Below are 18,970 nucleotides of genomic sequence, written 5' to 3' on the forward strand. Positions count from 1 at the left end.
AAAAAAGTCAACTTTTATGGTGATTTGTTAATTACTAAATGCTTGTAGGTAAGACATTTCAGAAAGACTGTTTATTTGCCAGTTATCTAATTGTGATTGATGATATTCATTTGTATACATTATCAATAGAACATTGCTTGCTTTTTAATTTAAACTCAGGCCATTGTTAACCATACATAGGGCCTTGCTTTTTGATGCTTTGCTGATGGAGACAGAGAAAGCATTATTCTAAAAGTCAGGTTCACTGAAGAAATGAAAAACGTGTTTGTTTCTACTTTACACATTTATTGGTCCTCACTATGTCATTAATAAATATAACAACCATGGTCCGGTATATGGTGTCTGAGTTTCTCGTATCTGTGTAGTGTGTCAGCTCATATGTTGAATGCAATAGCAATAGGTGCCATAAAACCCACTAAGACTGCAACTTTGGGGGCTATTAATTTACCTCTTGCTGTTCATATTATTTCTGTTTTCCCCTGATTTTATTGAACATATTTTTTTTGTTCAAAATTGATGTCATCCTTGTTAAAAGGAGAACATTCAGTTTTTGTTACATCATATTGTCACATAGCTCTCACATATTAATTTTGGATAATTTATCAATGCGTAATTTCAAACAGGCTAATAGCCAGCAATTGTTGTTTCAGATATTTTTGTTTTCTTTAGAAAATGTCATCAGAAAGAACTTGAAAAAATGCTTTAAAATGCAAGAGAATAGAGAACATAGGCCACCAAGTTCCATCCAAGTAGAAGGTATGAATATTCAAATAAGTACAGTAGTATATAGATTTAATCTAAGGTTTTATTATGTTCCCACTATAAGGTAGGGTATCTCGCTGTTACCATGTTGGTTCACTTGTTAACAATATGGTTTCCTTGGGATAACTTGAGGTTTGCTTCAAAGATCTTAACCCTTTACCTCATGCAAGCATCTTTGGATGCCTCTACACCATTCACATGGAAGCATCTTTTGACACCTCTATTCCAGTCGCATGGACGCGTCTTTTGACGTTGGCTGTAAACATCAGCCATTTTAAGCTGGTTTTCGTAGCGCCACCTTTGGGGAAAACCCCCTATTAGATACTACATTCACTTCTGCGAATGACAATTATGTCAGATCACATGGTCACTGTTTATGCACTGGTGGAAATCTGCTATTTAAAATAACTGGGTCATAATTTCCACTCTCCAAAATGGCGGTCACGGATTTCATTCAGTACTTACGAAGTTTTCACGATTAGAATCACAGCTATGAAAGATTCAATAACTTAGGTAAAGGCTCTGATATTGATGTAGGCATCAATTAGTTTTTATAAATTATCAAATTTAGATGATTTAGTGATGTAGACACAGACGAAAAACTTGTAAATTTCAAGTATGAGAAATGGTAGCTATGGTTGGTCACGCAGCCTCACTGACATGATGGTGAATGAGTTCTCTCAAGATTTTAAAGCACATACAAAATTCATCCGTGAAAAATAATTACACAGCTATAACAATCAGACTTTGCTCTTAAATTTTTCCACATATAACAGATGTGTACCAAAAATGTAAAATGGTTAAAATTGCTGTTAAACATAACATACACTACATTGCTTAACAGTTCACTGGCCGGCCTATGCGTATGGGGTCGAATAGGTGACAGGTGTTCTATTTATTGCGCGCTGCACTATGTAACTATGCTCTATGAGGTAAAGGGTTAATGATACTCAGCGATATGTGGCTCCATGAGAGACAAAGTACTCATTTGACATGAGGGTGAAAAGAACAATGGTCAAAGCTAATTTAACCCACTAAAGCAGAATGGTCTCTGTAATTATACCAGTTCTGTATTATTTATCATAACCAAAATTTGCAGTGGATTGTTCAGAATGAGATAAAGGACTTTGGATCCAAGAGGTAAAAAGAATTGCTATTGACCAATCAGAACACACTGGTTTCTGTGAAACAGCATGAGTTCTGATTGACATATACCAGCACAAAATGTTTTGCTGTGTTGTCCTACAGGAGACAAAGAATCATATTGGTTTGTGGGCCAGAAGTTCAAATTTCACTGTCACATACCTTAATAAAATACTTTCAATACAAATATTGTTTTCATTTTCCTGCTTTAGAATAAGTATTGAGACATAGGTTTTTCACCCAGGTGTTTTGCAATCATTACTTTTCTTGTCTTGGGAGCAATGTCAGCATTGTGCTATCTATGTAGATAAAATCCCAAACATGAGAACTAAAGTGTGTGTCAAACTGGTTATGTAAGTACATACAGTCAAAATAAAGTTTTTGGTTGTTGTTCATATTTTTTATATTTATATAGTCAAACCAAAGTCAGTTCAGTCCTGATTGTTTAATGCTTAAAGAAATATACCAGAATGTGTGCTTTTAAAAACTTATTCAGAATAACAGTTAATGTTATTTCACAAACAATGTTAAGTGCCTTAGGAATTTACAGTCAGGAAATAAGGTGGGATATAAAATGTGGGATAAATAGTTGTCATTTGCATATGGTTGAGGCTACTTATTTAGGCACCATTAGTCACAGCAGCATAGGGTATCATTTATTTGCCATTTGATTGCTGGTGCTTGTATAACACACTTTAGAACATGGTTTCTTAGAATTATGTTGGACGGCCAGCCTGTTTTGCAAACCAATTGCAGTGATAAGAATTAACTGTTAAATAGTTTCACTGACTTTCTTGCTTGTTTACTTAAGACTAACCTTAAGCTATTGTGCAGTTTCGCTATAGCTACTAGAATGTGAAAAGAAGTCACATCCTGTAGGAAAATAAGGTACATCAGAGGGGGGAAAATGGCACATCCTTTGAGAGTTTCACGCATATTGAACCTGAAAGATTGGTAAACATTTAGTGAAAACAGGCTTTAAAAATGCCACAAAAAAATCATCCGATTTAGTTCCCTATATCCCTATTATTTTATTCAGTCTTCCTCCTTGGCTTTTGAAGAGTTGAAAAGTTGACTGGTATGTCTAGGTGAATTTATATTTTTATAAAATTTAAATTGTCATTTTATGAATCTGATTTTGTTCCTTATAAAGTTTCATAGCCAGTATCCTGTGACAATTCTCTTGGTGTAATGTGTCAAACAATAAAATGACAGTTGCTTCTAGAGGCAGACTTGGAGTCAAAGAGATGTATTTATGACATCTTGGCTGTATCAGGTCTTTCTTCAAAACCTTGTGTACACTCTGCCTTACTAAGCATCTTCTGTGGATGCAGGTGAATGAGTATTTCTGTAATCTCATTATCTATTTCAGCACCAGTATTGCTCACTTGTTTGCTGCTTGCTAGTAGCTTTAAACGTTCAACAAGATTAGCTGAATGTTTGTAATACCTTGTTTCTTTACCCATTGTTTTTTCTTTTTTGGGTTGTCTTCTTATCTGTGGAAGGTGCTAATCATGTAGAAGATGATGTCTTTGGCCTTGCAACAGGTTTAGGCAATGCTAGTTGTTGAGATGTTTCTGCCAATTGATGTACAGCACTTGGAGATGTGTTTAATGTGCCCCACTGGATCTCCCTGCTGAGGTACAGAGTCATCAATCATATCAGCAGCCTTAATCTTGCGTTGCTCCGCCATCCTTCTTCTGTCTTTATGCAGCTTGCTGAAGATCCTGATTTAGCCTTTTTGTTCTTTCCATGTGGGGTATAATATCAGCAGTTTAGTGTTGTATAATTCAAGTAAACTTTGTTATCTCTTTTTATGTATATTCTACATATCAAAGCATATCCTCTGTTGGTGACTATCCCAATAGGTAATCAAACATAGTAGGTCAATGACAACATCATCTGTTACTGTCTTAATAATGTCCATTTTTCTATCAGATGTCTCTTCTAATGCAAAAACCTCTGGAGACAATACCTCAGAAAGTTATAGAGATTCATTCCCTTTTGCTGCTCAACTCTTATTTATTGCAGCTTATTGTTCTTCATGAGATTAGATAACCAGCTCTTGCCTAGAATCATATACCAGTCTAAGTCTGTTCAGTCTTTGTGATTGGCTTAAATAGTGCTATGTTGTGGTGAAATATTTGTTCTTTTTGTGTGAGAACACAACCACACATTTGTTGCTGCTGTTCTGCATATTTGTGCATGACATTTTTCTATCTTCCAGCATATCTATCCATTCATACAGATTTGTATACAAAGTATGTGTGTTAAAAAAATGTTGACTTGCTTGCTGCCATTATTAACACATTTGCTAATCAGGTAAATATAATTCATCAAAGCCTGTGCAGTATATTTCAGGAACTGTTCTGCATTTCAATGAAATGTCATGAAATTAAGTTTGCTACTGCTTGTTGCTTTATGATAGCATTGTTTTACCTTGCCAGCATCAATGCCTTGACTTCAGTCACAAGCGGGACCCCGAGTGGCTGATTGGTCTAAAAATCTCACCTCAGTCTGCGTGGGTTTGAGTCTTGGGTTTGGCTAATGTGGGTATGTGAGAAAGCTTGCCAGTAACTTCTTGTGAGTTGGTGGTTCTATTTGGGGATTTTCCCAGGTTCTTCCTCCACCATTTATACTGGCCGCCATGCATAGCCTATCTTGTGCAGAAAAATGGCAGTTAACCTTTCAACAACAACATCAGTCACAAGCAATACAATCTGTGTCATGATTATCTTGGCCAGAAAAGGCCAGAAAACAATACAAAGCAGTCAGTATTGTGACATTCAATTTGGCATGCCATACAAAGATTGCAGCAGGGAGGTAGAGTTGCAGTGCATGCTTTGTGACAGAAAAGTATTCATTGATCTGCTATATGATGTCAAGATCAGTTTGAATCTCATCAAATACAAAGATAGAGTCTCTGTTGCCATCTAAGTCTTCTTCAGACCTTATTTCTAACGGTTCAAGCATTGTAAAGGTTTTCTTTGGCCATAAAATGCCTTGTCAGAGTCATCAAGCATTCTGTACTTATCCTCTCTAGGATTCAGCATATACGAATTTATCATAGCTCGGCCCTTTGCTATGCAGTATAATTAGGAACGGAATCCATAACAATCTGGAAACAAAAGTTGCTGCCTTAATTTTCTGGCATCTTTTTAGTCAAAGGTGATTTTCTATACAGCAGATCATAGGTAATGAGTCATTATACAGCATTTGGCAAGCAAATTGGATCTGGCATCACTTGTAGCACTACAAAAAGGCATCTTTGAGGCAGATCTAAACATATTCTAAAAATGGGTGACACATAATATCTGGAATCTTTAGTATGTATTCAGACATATATTTGTCCTCTGATACATATTACAGATGTGGCAAAGTCTATGCAAGTATATTCTGTGGCACTATTTCTTGCAACTACAGCTCATGATTCTTTTCAAAGTGCAAAAATACTATCTACATGCATCAGATCATCATATCAAGTTATTGTTATTACGTGACCACATACGCTTCAGATGTTATGATGAAGGCAATTGGCACCATGACTGACGATATTAACATGAACTCCAAAAAGGTGACTGGCCTTGCAATCCCACCTACAAATAACAATGATGTGAAGTATGTGGACAACATTGCAAGTGGCACGATAGTGAATTGATGCTAAATTCACCAACTACTGCAACCAACAAAAATATTTGAATCAAGGCCAATATCTCTATTGGCAAGTCTCAGTGTTTTTTGTTTGGTTCACATTCAAAACAAATTTTTGTTCAGAGGTCATATGAAACATCATACCAATCATCATTCATGAGCCAGAAGGGTTCAAAATAACTTAATGAAGTCAATGACAATGTAGTCAATATGACTGTTGATGAGATAAAAAAATTGCAGGTATACCAAAAGATAAGGCTGACATGACAACAAAGCTGTATGTAGAAACCAAACAAAAAAAGGTCAGTTAGACACATTTCATTGTTGTCATCCACTTTAGATAATTGGAACATTTTTTTAACATATGCATCAATGGAGTATTCAGCAGCCTTTAAAGCATATCTGCTTTGCAGACCACATATCTACTGCAACAAACTCTGAACAGTCACAGCAGGTGCTGTTAGCAAGTTATGGGTACAGATCAGTTGTCTCATTGCATTTACCATATATCATTTTCATTTCTGAGGCAGATCAGTCGCAACAAACTGTATCAATAATTGGGTTCTAGTAGCATCCAGTAACAATGCCAAATGGAATTTGCTTTATGTGAGTACTGATATAATAGGACATGTAAACCCTGGTATGACAAAATATTGTCTTTACAGATTGTTTTGCATTTCTGCAATGACAGCCAACCCTGGTCTAAGTCATTGTCAGATTTTTACATTGGATGATCTGGGGCCCTGAGTGGCTGAGTGGTCTAAAGTGCTTTCCGTTATGGATCACTGCCATCTCACCTCTGTCTGTGTGGGTTTGAGTCTCAGATTCGGCCAATGTGGGTATGTGAGAAAGCTTGCCAGTAGCTTCTCGTGGGTCGGTGGTTCTTTTCGGGGTTTTCCCGGGTTCTTCCTCCACCATTAATACTGGCCGCCATGTATAGCCTACCATGTGCTGAAAAATGGCGTTAAACACTACAACAACAACAACATTGGATGATCTTGTGTAAAGTGTACATTTATTATGTCAGAGATTGTCAGAATCACTCATGATCTTTACAACAGACCCCTGTGGAACACCACAACATATATCAACTGGGCTGGAGAGTGTATTCCATTTGCAGACACGATTTGTGTCCTGTTGACCAAGTAGGACTTGAACCACAGTAAGGCTGTATCATGAATGCCAAATACATGCTGGAGACGGTGAAGTAATATATCATGGTCCATTGTGTCAAATGTTGCAGACAAGTCAAGGAGGGTGAGGACTGTAATCTTTCCACTATCCAACGCAGAGAGAATGTCATTAACTACTTTTAGAAGTGTAGTTTCAGTACTGTGTCAAGGGCGATATGCAGATTGTACATTGCTAAAAACACTGTTTGAATTTAGATGAGATAAAGCTGGGATAGAACAACCTTTTCTAAGATTTTTTATATGAATTGGAGATTAGAAACTGGGCGGTGGTTCTTTAAATCGCTATGGTTAGTGTTGGTTTCTTCAGCAGAGGCTTTACAATGGCAGTTTTGAAATATGATGGGAATTCCCTGGAAGAGAGAGAAATATTATTATGCACAGGCATCTGTGAACACATAAACATATATAAATATAAAATATTAATCTGCATTGAAAAATTCAGCTGTGAAAATAATGCAAAATTACAGAAAAGCATCCATTTGAGACATTGATCATGAAAAGAAGAAAAGCTAGGAGCATGCCTTATGTTACTTGTACTGTAGACTTGATTTTTGATTGTACAAACTATGAAGCTGTTGTGGTCTCTTGAATTAGTCCTTGTTCCATGAGCAGGCTTAACAAACATTTATCATGATATAATTACTCTTATTTTACACTGAATTCTAATACACCTACAACATTTTGATAATATGCACAATAATGCCTCACAATATTGAATGTAGATTCTACTTTTTGGCCAAGAAAATTCCACAAAGATATGACTATCTTTGATAGACATGAGTATCTGGCAACAATTCCCACCAGTGATATATATACGTTGTCCCTCCTTAAATTCTGAAGTTAATCAGTTTGGAGTTGTATTACTTTGAAATCATCCCGATTCCTGGTTCAATTCCTTGTCCTGTTTAGCATGTTAGCCACTACTATAAAGCTCTTTATGGTACAGAAAGCAAAATGCTAGTCCTGGTGTTCAGTTTTCATACATATTGACTAATTACATTCCCATCGACTTTGCATTCAAGCTATTCTCATTGCTGCACATTTTTCAAATGGTTATTCAATCTCGTATCCACACTAGAAAATTCAAATTGCGTCGTTTAGCAAACATGCTGATTCCCATCAGTTTCTTTTACACTTCAATTCATTGGGCAAGTACAAAATTTTGACCAATCAGAAAGCTTTTTACAACGATCATCTGTTAAACAATAAACGGAACAAATACTTATTAGAAAGCTCATTGCAGAATGGGACCGGATAGAGTATTATTATTTAAAAAAATGTTTCGGAGACGATATTAAAAAATGGGTCCATATCGAGGAAATTCAGGTCAGGAGAAAAGCAAAATTCTGTTTTAAAATGGAAAACAGGATGAAAACTTGCTTGAGGCAGTTAAGTCCAATTAAAGTTAAACAAAAATACAACAACAACAACAATTTTGAAAAAGAAATTTAACAAGGAAAGATGTGGAAAGAAGTTATAAATTGTGCCAAAAATAAACCAAAAAATTACAGCTATCAGAAACAGGAAATATAAATGCTGCTGAAAATCATTCAAATTGTACAAGAAACATTTTATGGATTTGCTGATGCTGGAAGGAGGGAATTTTTTTAGGATACTTACCAATCAATACATTAGTCATTGGATGTATCGGTTTATATATTTTCAAAGTTTTAAAACTTGAACATCTCTTTCTGATTCATCGTAGTACATCAAAGTAAGAAATTAAAATATAAGTCAGTGATAAAAACAACAACAAAACTTTGCCTTAATTGTATATGATTATAATCTCTTATTCATTTCGTAAAGAATCTGGCAATATTTGGTTTATCTTACTTCAACCACAAATCTTCTCAGAACATTTTTGTGCAAAACTCGAAAGATTTGACAAATAAATATGAAGTTCTGTTTGCAAAATATTGTACATTAAATTAATTTTGATTTTCATGATATTGTACAAAAAGTCATGGGTACAAAAGAATTACGAGAATTAAAATAGGCAGTTTTGTCATTATGGAAAGGTTGTAAGATAATTTTCTGAGGGCTGTGTTCATGTAATACTATATAATAAGCTTGTTTAGTGAAATGGTCAAATTTTCTATTATGTATACCAGGTAAGCTGTACCATATCCACTTGAGCCTCTTGTTTTTACTTATGGTGGTCTGTTGGAGTTTCACAAGATCATATTAGGTTGTTTCAATACATAGCAGTTAAATGGAGCAGAAGGAGAAAATGAGATTTTTTTTGTGTGGATTCCTCCTACAAATTCCTTTTAGCATCTATTCATCCTTTAACAGACTTGTGTTTAGAATGTAGAGAGACTGGTCCCCTTCCTTTTTAATCCATGCTGACCAATGAGATTTTGTTATTCTGTCTTTGCAGATGGAAATGGTTCCCAAACACAACAGGGTGCAGATTCCACACCTGTGAAGCAAACAGGTAAACTAATTCCCTCTTTGTTTCTGTTTTACATGATTAGCCAAGTGTTTATTTCATTTCATAATCTGTGCAGATTTGGCTCATCCATTTATGTCTATTATTGCAGATAAGACATGCATTCAACATACATGCCAACCATTACTTTTTTCACCAAATTACATATTACACTAGACTGTATATGGATTATGCCATATTGTTACATTAAAAACATAAACTAAGAATAAAGCAATAAAAAGTTGTTTTTTTGTAATTTTTATTATCACCTCTTTAATTCCACTCATATAAATTTAAAAAATATTCTTAAAAATGTGACTGCTACATAAAAATAACATAAAAACATAAAAAATACTTTTCTTATTTCTGTTTGTAGCAACTGTATATGACCCATTTCCAAGAAAACAAACAGGTTTCTTCACATGTGAACTTTGTCTCACAGATTCATTTTATTGATAAGCTAGTTAAGTTGTGAACCAGTCTGTACTTTTAAAGTAAATGGCACCAGATATTAAGTGAAATGCGATACGGTGTAAGTTGTGGATGGTATATTACAAAAAATGTTAGAGCTCATGGATCTTTTCAAGCTGCAAAACATGTCAGATCACAAAAAGGACAAATCATCATTGCTTTACAAACTTTAAAAGTATACGAGAGACCACTTTGAGCACCTGACCTCATTGCAGGTTTCCAGTTCATGATCATTCAGCGAAAGTTACACATGTAGGCTAGTTAATGAGTGCTGAATATAAATAATTTTTCAGCATATTTTGAGTTTGTAATCTGGTTTTAATATATTTGGATTTTGCCATTTGTGACAAGAATTTTTACCAGCTACATAACTAGGTTAGTAGTAAAAATCTATCTGATTCATATGTACTCTCATTCAGATATGAAAATCTTGTCACGAAAAATCTTATCACCACTGCATTTCAATCAGTAGTCATATCAGTATTGGGTTTTCACTGAAAATCTTATTTTGATGTCGTGTTGGTCATAAATGAAAGTGGTGCTGATGTGACATTGATTATGATAGCCATCTTGAAAATGTGTTTACTGCTTCTCATCATCATCATCAGTCTCTTGACCTAATGTGGTCATCGAGGCGCTGTGCTGCTGAACATCTGACCAGTTCCCTCCACTTGTCTCGATCATGTGTCAATGCCTGTGTCTCCGCAAAACTTTTCCTGGTCCATTCTCTGATGTTGTCAGTCCACTTTTTTCTCTGTCTACCTCTCCTTCTGCCACCCTGGACGCTGCCCTGCAGGACTGTTGTGGATAGACTTTGGCTCTAGTGACATGGCCATATCATTTCAGCTTTCCCTTTTTGATGGTGGTGAGGAGGTCCACATATTGGCCTACTTTGCGCCTGATGGTGTTACGCACTTCTTCATTTGTGATGTGGTCCATGTAAGAGATGCAAAGGATGGTTCTGTAGCATCTCATTTCAAGTGCCTGGATTATTCGTTGTAATTCTGCTGTCAGGGTCCAGGCCTCACATGAATACAAAAAGATTGAGATGACTAGTGCTCGCAGTAGTCTGGTTTTAGTTTTTAGACAGATATTCTTGTCTCTTCAGATGGATCTTAGATTTGACATAGCTGCCATTGTTTGTGCTGCTCTTGACAAAATTTCAGCTCTTGATCCCTCTTCGGTGAATATGGAACCAAGATATTTGAACTGGCTCACTGATTCTAATTCCTATCCTTTGACTTTAATCTTGGCTGAGATTTGTTTGCCACTATTTGTCATCAGCTTTGTCTTCTCAGCACTTAACTCCATGCCAAATCTGGAAGATGTTTTATCCAGGTTCTTTACTAAGGTGGTAAGCTCGTCTTCACTGCCTGCCATCCCATTAATGTCGTCTGCAAAGCAGAGGTTGGTGATGTTACACATTCCAATGCTGACTGTCCCACACTGGTTTTGCAGGGCTTCACTCATACGCTCTAAGTAGATGTTGAAAAGAGTGGGTGACAGGAGATAGCCTTGACGTACTCTGTTATCTGGAACCAGTTCCCCACAGAACCTTGGACAAGTACTGCGCTGGTAGCCTTGGTGTACAGCTGCTTGATCGTATTGGTCAGCTTTTGACCTATGTTGTACTTCTTCATTGTGGCCCATAATGCCTCATGCCACACTCTGTCAGAGGCCTTTTTGAAATCTATGAACACATGATAGATATCTTGTTGATGTTGCGAGTACATTTCACAGAGAACACTGAGATTAAATATTTGTTCTGTTGTGCTTCTTGGCCTGTTCTCCAGTGATTCAATCTGTTCAAGATGATCTTCAGCATCTTCAGCATCACTTTACTAGCATGGCTGATCAAACGGATAGTTCTGTAATTTTGGCGCAGCTGGAGATTGCTTTGTTTTGGGGAGTGTTATAATCACTGCTAATATTACTGCTTCTACTGAACAGAAAATGGTATTGGGGCTTTCACCAGAAGACATTCATTTATGATGTCTAGTTGGTCCTAAATAAAAGGGCTCTGATCTGACTTCCAATATGACTGCCACAATCACCATCTTGAAAATGTTATTATAGCCACAGTTCATTGATAACTTGTCATATCAATATTGTGCTTCACTAAAAACTTATTATGATGTATAGTTGGCCCTTAATGGAAATGGGTACCAATCTGTTATCAAATATGGCATCCACCTTGAACATCTTGTTGCATCTCCAATGTGGATATTAGTCATGTCAATATGGGTTTCCACCAGGAAATTTTGTATATTGTCTTGTTGGTCCTAAATAAGTTCATGTCGGTCCAAATTGAAAATGTTGCCAATCTCTTATCCACAGAAACTAATTTGAAAATGTTGTTATTGCTGTTGTACATTTTAAAGGAAGAAATGGTCTTGCCTTGCATTTCTGGAAGTTCTTTTCAGCTAGTAGAGCATTAGTCCTGTCAAGATTCTCTTGTTCAAGAATAAAAGAGATTATTTCAATACTCAGCTGTTGAGAAGAATAAAATAATTATGGAACAGTCTTATCATGGCTTCATGGAAATTGTATGGCTAGTAGAGCACTAGTCTCTTTGAGAAGTCTTGTTTGCTTATATTTCCTAAACCATTTGATGGATTTTATTTATCCTTGAAATGAATGATTATAAATTTAAAACCAGTCATTATATTAAACATGCACTTGCACTTGTGAAAGTTTACAAGTTACAGTTTTAGACTCAAAATCTAATCTGACTATTATAGAATACATAAAATGGACATATACCAAGTTACCCTTTACATTATTTCTTGTTGTTTTGATTGTTATCAGACTTGGTTAAAAACTCTATATATGATCAAGATTATATAGGCAGAGTATTGTGGGCAAGAGCCACACAAATTAATGAGGTGATCTTCCTTTTGATTGGTAGATTTTGTCACCTCAAGCAACTATGCTTCTGATCTGACTTTGATCTGACTTGTTAAATGGACTTTAATTTTATCACCAAATTATTTCATGGATTTATTTATGAGAAAGTTCCATGTGTATGTGAGTGTGGGGGTGGGGGGTGGGTAATCTTGTATTTGATTCACTGAACTTGTAACCACTCAGGAGACTGAATTTTTATAGGTTTTGCTGAAACTCTGTAAACAAGATTCAGTCATCATATTATTAGATTCTGCAAAAAGTTGGACCTGCCACTATCAAAAAGTAGGTAAAATGGAAAGGTTGTGAGATACCTAAGATTAAACTCATGCAATACTAAATAAGCCTGATTGGTGAAGTGGTCAACTTTTAACATAAGTCAAGGGGGCCCAGAGTGTCCGAGTGGTCTAAAATGCTCATCATTACGAATCATTGCCATCTTGCCTGTGCGTGGGTTCAAGTCTAGGAATCAGCCAACGTGGTATGTGAGAAAGGTTGCCAATAGCTTCATTTGGGTAGGTGGTTCTTGCCAGGGTTTTCCCCGGTTCTTCCTCCACCATTTATACTGGCCGCCATGTATAGCCTATCTTGTGCTGAAAATGGCATTAAACTTTACAACAACAACAACAACTTACGTCAGCCAGGTAAGCATTAACAGGTTAATTTAGGCCTCTTCTGTTGAACTTATTTGGTATGTTTGAGTTTCTCAACAGTATCTCAAATAGTTTCAGCACTTTGCAGTTAAAAGCAAAGAAGGAGGGTGCAAAATGAGACTTCAACACCTCTAAGCCAGTGATAGGAGCATCAATCCATTTATGGGAATCTTATTTAAGATTAGAGACTGATTCCCTGCTTATATTTTGTTATGTCTTTACAGGAGGAACTGATCCAGTTTTGCCAAGAGCGCCAGGTGCTTCCATGAGTATTTCTGGTAAGCGTGTTGTCTTTATTTTCTGGTTTGGTTTTAAATTATTCCTGAAATGTAACATAACCAAGCATGGTTTTTACATCATATCATCTATTCAGTTTCTGAATTGCCCATTATGTCAACTCTTCTAGAGAAAACATGCATTCAGGTTTCATTTTACCTTTGGTGCATAATTGCTTCATAGAATAATTTCAAACAATGCATTTATTTTATTTATGCAAAATCAACTTTTTCTGATTCTTGTTGTCAGTTACTTAATCTTTTAAAAAACTTACTTATTTTGTAAAGTGTTTGCATTAAAGAACTCTTATTACCACATATTTCATATATGTATAAGCACTTAAACATTCCAAACCAATGACAACTGGTATGGGTTTCATGCATTTTCAGTAGGTGGAGACAAAAACAAATTATAATTTTATGATATATGTTAAGGATGGGGACTTTTCATAGTTTTGGTATAAAATTTTATAATGTGGGTTTATATTTTCATTAAATGAAAATCAAAATAATTAAAGGAAAATCAAAATGAAACTAAGTCATGATTAATGAATTGGTTTAGTAATGCCCATCCTATGAGGTTGATTCAATTTAATACAAAGAACAAGTTGTGAATTTTGTGATAGCACTGTGTTTATCTCATATGCGTAAGCATGATGAGATATAGCAATCTCTTTTCAATGACTAGCATCCATCCTGCCATCAACAATATATGTAAGTTTCATAAGTTTTTGAAAGTCAGAATGAGCGGTCATACTGACAGGCTGATCTTGTCCAGTGTTACTGTGATGAATTTATTTTGAGTTTTTAGTGTTTCAGTTTTCATGACTGGAGAAAGAAAAAACACTTTCAGTACTTAAATCACAGATTACGGAAGAGGATATATTATTTCTATGGAATGATCATTGGTTGCTTGTTCTTTAAATTCTTTGCTGGTAGCAACCTCAAAATGCACACAAAATGGATGTAGAATTCTCAGTAATGTGGAATTGGAATTCTGAGTGAATTATATATGCCTGCTGAGCTACATCAGGCCTACTTTGGCCTTTCTTTATCTTTCTTGAATCCTTGAAATTTGTTTTAAAACAAAAGAACATCAGTGCCTTGTGTATGAAATGTATATTTGTCCGCTTCCTTGTTACTCCACATCTTTTATCATGTCTTTCTGAAGGAAACTGATTCACCATTATCAAGAGATTAGGCTGCAGATTCTTCACCTGCCAAATGATTGTGTACTATTGTACTGTGTGTCTACTTATTTTAATGAATTCTTGAATTGTAATATACCATCTTGTCATTTATGAAGTTTGTGTATTTCCTTGTCTTGTATAGGTCATTATTGTAGAAAAAAATATATATTCAGCTGTCATTTTACATTTGGTGCATAACTGCATTTTAAACTAAAATGATTTATGAATGCATAATATAACTTAAATGTATGCATTTGATTCATGCTAAGACAACTTTGTGTACCATCCACTTGATAAGTGTTGAAATTTCTAAAAACAAATTAATTATGAAATATTTATTTCACTTTAAAGACTCTAATTTCTATGTCCTTTTTTAGATTTAATTAAAGTAGTTTTATATTGAATTCAAAGATGACATAACCATGAAAATGTGTGCACAAAATAGATTTTGAAAGTAATAATGAAAATAAGAAGATTTAAATATTAATGTTTATTAATTTCACAGTAAAACTGTTCCCATAGGGAGGACTTTTAATTAATTTTCAAAAAATTTAAACAGTTGCCCCACTCTTATATGGTCACCCCTTATGCAGCAGGAAAAATGACCTTGTTAAGAATGTTGCCTTCTTGAGGAGATCACACAGATGTAAGAAAAAATTAAATATAAAGTAATAAAGGCGTACCCAATATTTTAATATTTAATATTTTGTTTTAAAAATTGCATACCTGTTAATATAATGAAAGTTTTATCAATGTGATTTAACTAATTATTAATATTCAGCAAAAATGGCAAAATAAAAAAAATAAGTCAGGTACAAATATCTGGCTGTAAGTTTAATTTTCCACTATCATGCTAATATTAATATCCCTACTTGTTGATGCTTAGAATTGTAGTTTATCCTTTCAATTTACTCATTATATAATAATAATAATAATAATAATAATGATTTTATTTAAAAAAGCTCATTAGGTCAGTTGACTTATCTTTTATGAGCCCTTGTACAGTTACATGTGTACATATATATATGACGTACAGTTTTTAGAAGATGAGTTGCCTTTAGACATCAATGCCATTAAAAGCTAAATAATTGATCTACTGCTACAATATAGTAAGCAGATGGTTTTAAAGACATGTGCATACAGGATTCATGCAAAGACTAATAGTGAACCTGTCTAAAATCATTACAAGTGAGTGCATGAAAGAACATCGTTTTAAAGAGTAGAGTACTGAATTAAACAAAATCATAAAATAATTGTTCTGTAGATGTTGACTAAGAATCTTTTTAAAAGCTTGGCATGAGTCAGCTGACTTAGCATAATTTGGTATGGAATTACCTATTTTGGATGCAGAAAAAGAAAATCTTATAAAACTCTGAATTTAGCTTATGTAAATATACGTTGTTGTTTGAGATGGATCTTAGTTCATACATATGAAATTTTTTGACAAATTTAAAATTACCTTCAAGATAATCAGGAGCCAACCCATGTCAAGATTTATTGACTAGTTAACCCTCTTAGAGATGAGTTTTCGGCTGAAATTGAAGCCACCTAATGGTTTTGACAAGATTTGTTGATAGTGTATCTAAATCAGCATCTAGAATTCTAGCTGCTCTTTCTTTAAATTTCAGTAATCTTTTGTGATTTTCTGTATCACTATTACCACAAATAGAACAGCAATATTATAGGTGTGGCATGATATTGGCATTGTAGAATATCTTTCACTGTTCTTGACTGAGATGACTTTAATTTTTTAAGACTTTATCAACTTGCTTTTTCCAGCACAAGGTATTGTCTGTCATGATACCAAGTAGTTTTTCATTTTCAGACTCTTCTATATATATGTATTCCCTTTAGCGTTACTTTGAAGTCATTTTTCTCAGCTTTTACTCTTGCTTGACTACCAGTGAGTATGGCTTTTGATCTGGCTGCATTTAGTTTCATACCATTGTGCTCACACCAGTTATTTACTATAACTACATCTTGATTTAATTTAGTGCTAAGCTCATGGCCTGTTAATCCAATGTTCAGCCACATTAGTTCGAATCTTTCTGACATAAATTTCACAGCAGTGATTGCAGGACTCACTCTTTTCATCTCATATAATAGCTTTCAAAACTAAACATGTTCAATGACATTTTGTATTTATTGCAACAATTTAATTCATTATTGACAGCACTTCAGGCTAATTTGTTGGGGTTATTAAACAAAATGTGCTCTTTTTACAAAAGGAAGTGACTTCATCATGTCATAAACAAATTATTGTCTGGTACTCTTCCAAACACATCTCATGTACTACTAGATTGAAGCTATGATGGCATCATGCCATTTTCACTTTATTGTGACCTGAACAGTGTGCTTCTCATATGTTAGCTTTTGTCATCTTGATAAATATCAGTGGTAATAATAGTAATTATAAAAGTGACAAAACCCTAATCTAAGAAACACACATCAGTAAAGATGATTAGATTACTTAACTTTGTATATGGAATAAAGCTTTAACAGAATGATGGAACAGATGTCAAAGTGTTGCATTTAGACATCAAGAAATGTTCACAAGACTAGCATCTATAGATCCCAATATATGTCCATTTAGGATGGGTAAATATGCTGCCTGCATTTAGAGGGGTAACCATGCTAGAGGCTTACTTTTCAACAAAAACTTATCTGGACCAAGGGATTCTGACCATAATGAGCAGGTGGCCACTGGTAATGGGGCTGTTCTAGATGGGTACCACTGTATTAAGCATTATTAATTTGTAATTAATAAATAATTAATCCTGTATCATGAAATGTATGAATTAATAATTTTAAAATTACTTGATATCAAATTTATACATCGTCAGTAGTGCAACTGCTCAGTAAAGGAATTGATAGTAAGAATTCTAGGAAATTTAAAGCAGTTACAGACTGACAAAAAGTTAAAAGGCTGCATTTGAATTCCTATGATGTCTTGAATATATGAACTCTTGGTGACAAACAGGTAAAAATACATTAGAATATTTTTTAAAAGACTTGTTACCCCCCCCCCCCCAATTTAAACACAATTTATTTTATTGCTGAGGTGAGCTTACATCTGATTGGCTTGAGATTTTAGCAATCTGTTATTAGAACCATCAATATGTCTGACGGACTTTAAATTCATGGTTGCAGCTTCAGCTCTTTAACCCCTTTGAATGCACAATACCAAACTAAATACCTTTTTCCATGAAAAACCTATCAAGTGATAATCTATGGGTATTTGTCTTTAAGCTCTTACTGTGTCCCTTTTAAGTAGCCAACAACCCCAGCTACTTTGCTTAATCAAGGCACCACAATCATCCACTTTGGGCAGATTAATTCACAGATTCATCTAAAATTATTCAATTTTAATTTACATATTTACTAATTCATTTTCTGCATAACTAAGATATAAAAATGTGTTTGTGAAATCAATTTTTGGAGCAGTTTTGAGGGGGAGCTAAAGAGCTAATTAGTCTGCAAGGTTTAAAAAAGAGTTTGAAATAGCATTATGCCTACTTTCTTTTTCCAAGTATTTAATAACATCATAAGCTTACTTCCTTGCACCCAGTATGTTTTGCATGCTGAAAACCATTTTAGAACTCTCAAGCAATTTATATATTTTTGTTATGAAATTCTAAACTCTCCTAATCAGACCACTGACTTTTATTAGTTCATCACTACAAAATAGAGATAAGCAGTTTATATGTTACTACTCCCAGCATCGGCATCAGTACAAACAAAAGCATGTACATATATATACCCTTGCTGGATATCAACCATTCTTTCTTCCTGGATCCTAGGCTGACTGACTGAACCTTTTTTATAGTCATATTCAGCCCTTTGGCCCTGTACAACTTGAATGTCTTAGATAACAGTTTGGATTGGTTTCTAGTACTTTACCTCCAGGGGATGGGGCAAAAGGGACGTAATCTGCACACATATGTACATTAGTTGTACATTCTTGGTTGCAACTTTTTTGTTTAATTCAGTTTGTGTTGCATACTGTATAAATACTGTTATGCCACTCTCCCCATTTTCTTCTTGTACTGTGTTATATTGATTTTTCTATACTCTTAATTTCTGAGACTGTTGTGTGAGTCTGTCTGCTTCATGTAGTGATTGCCTCTTATCATCCTCACATCTTACTTAGGGCTTATCTAGATGTTTTCCCTATCTCTTTTGGTTAAAAATTCATAGTTATGAATCTTTCAGGTTTTATTAAAGTTAGACTTTTCTTCTTTATCTTATCTACTTCATGCATGAGCCTGTCTACCTCTTTTAGATGGCGGTACTTTTC

At 34.7% G+C, this 18,970-nt stretch overlaps 1 protein-coding gene across 1 annotated transcript in view; it reads left to right on the top strand.

The window, feature by feature from the left end:
* LOC149771947 (uncharacterized) overlaps positions 1-18,970 on the top strand; it is a 94,253-nt gene that overhangs the window by 52,368 nt on the left and 22,915 nt on the right. The window contains exons 9-11 of the mRNA XM_089948067.1: positions 670-756; positions 9,130-9,186; positions 13,433-13,486. Coding sequence (XP_089804193.1) covers positions 670-756; positions 9,130-9,186; positions 13,433-13,486 — 198 coding nt within the window. The remainder of the gene's footprint in view (positions 1-669; positions 757-9,129; positions 9,187-13,432; positions 13,487-18,970) is intronic.

Source organism: Sinohyriopsis cumingii, unplaced genomic scaffold (genome assembly GCF_028554795.1).
Source record: "Sinohyriopsis cumingii isolate HCF-2022 unplaced genomic scaffold, ASM2855479v2 utg001564l, whole genome shotgun sequence".
Lineage (NCBI taxonomy): Eukaryota > Metazoa > Mollusca > Bivalvia > Unionida > Unionidae > Sinohyriopsis > Sinohyriopsis cumingii.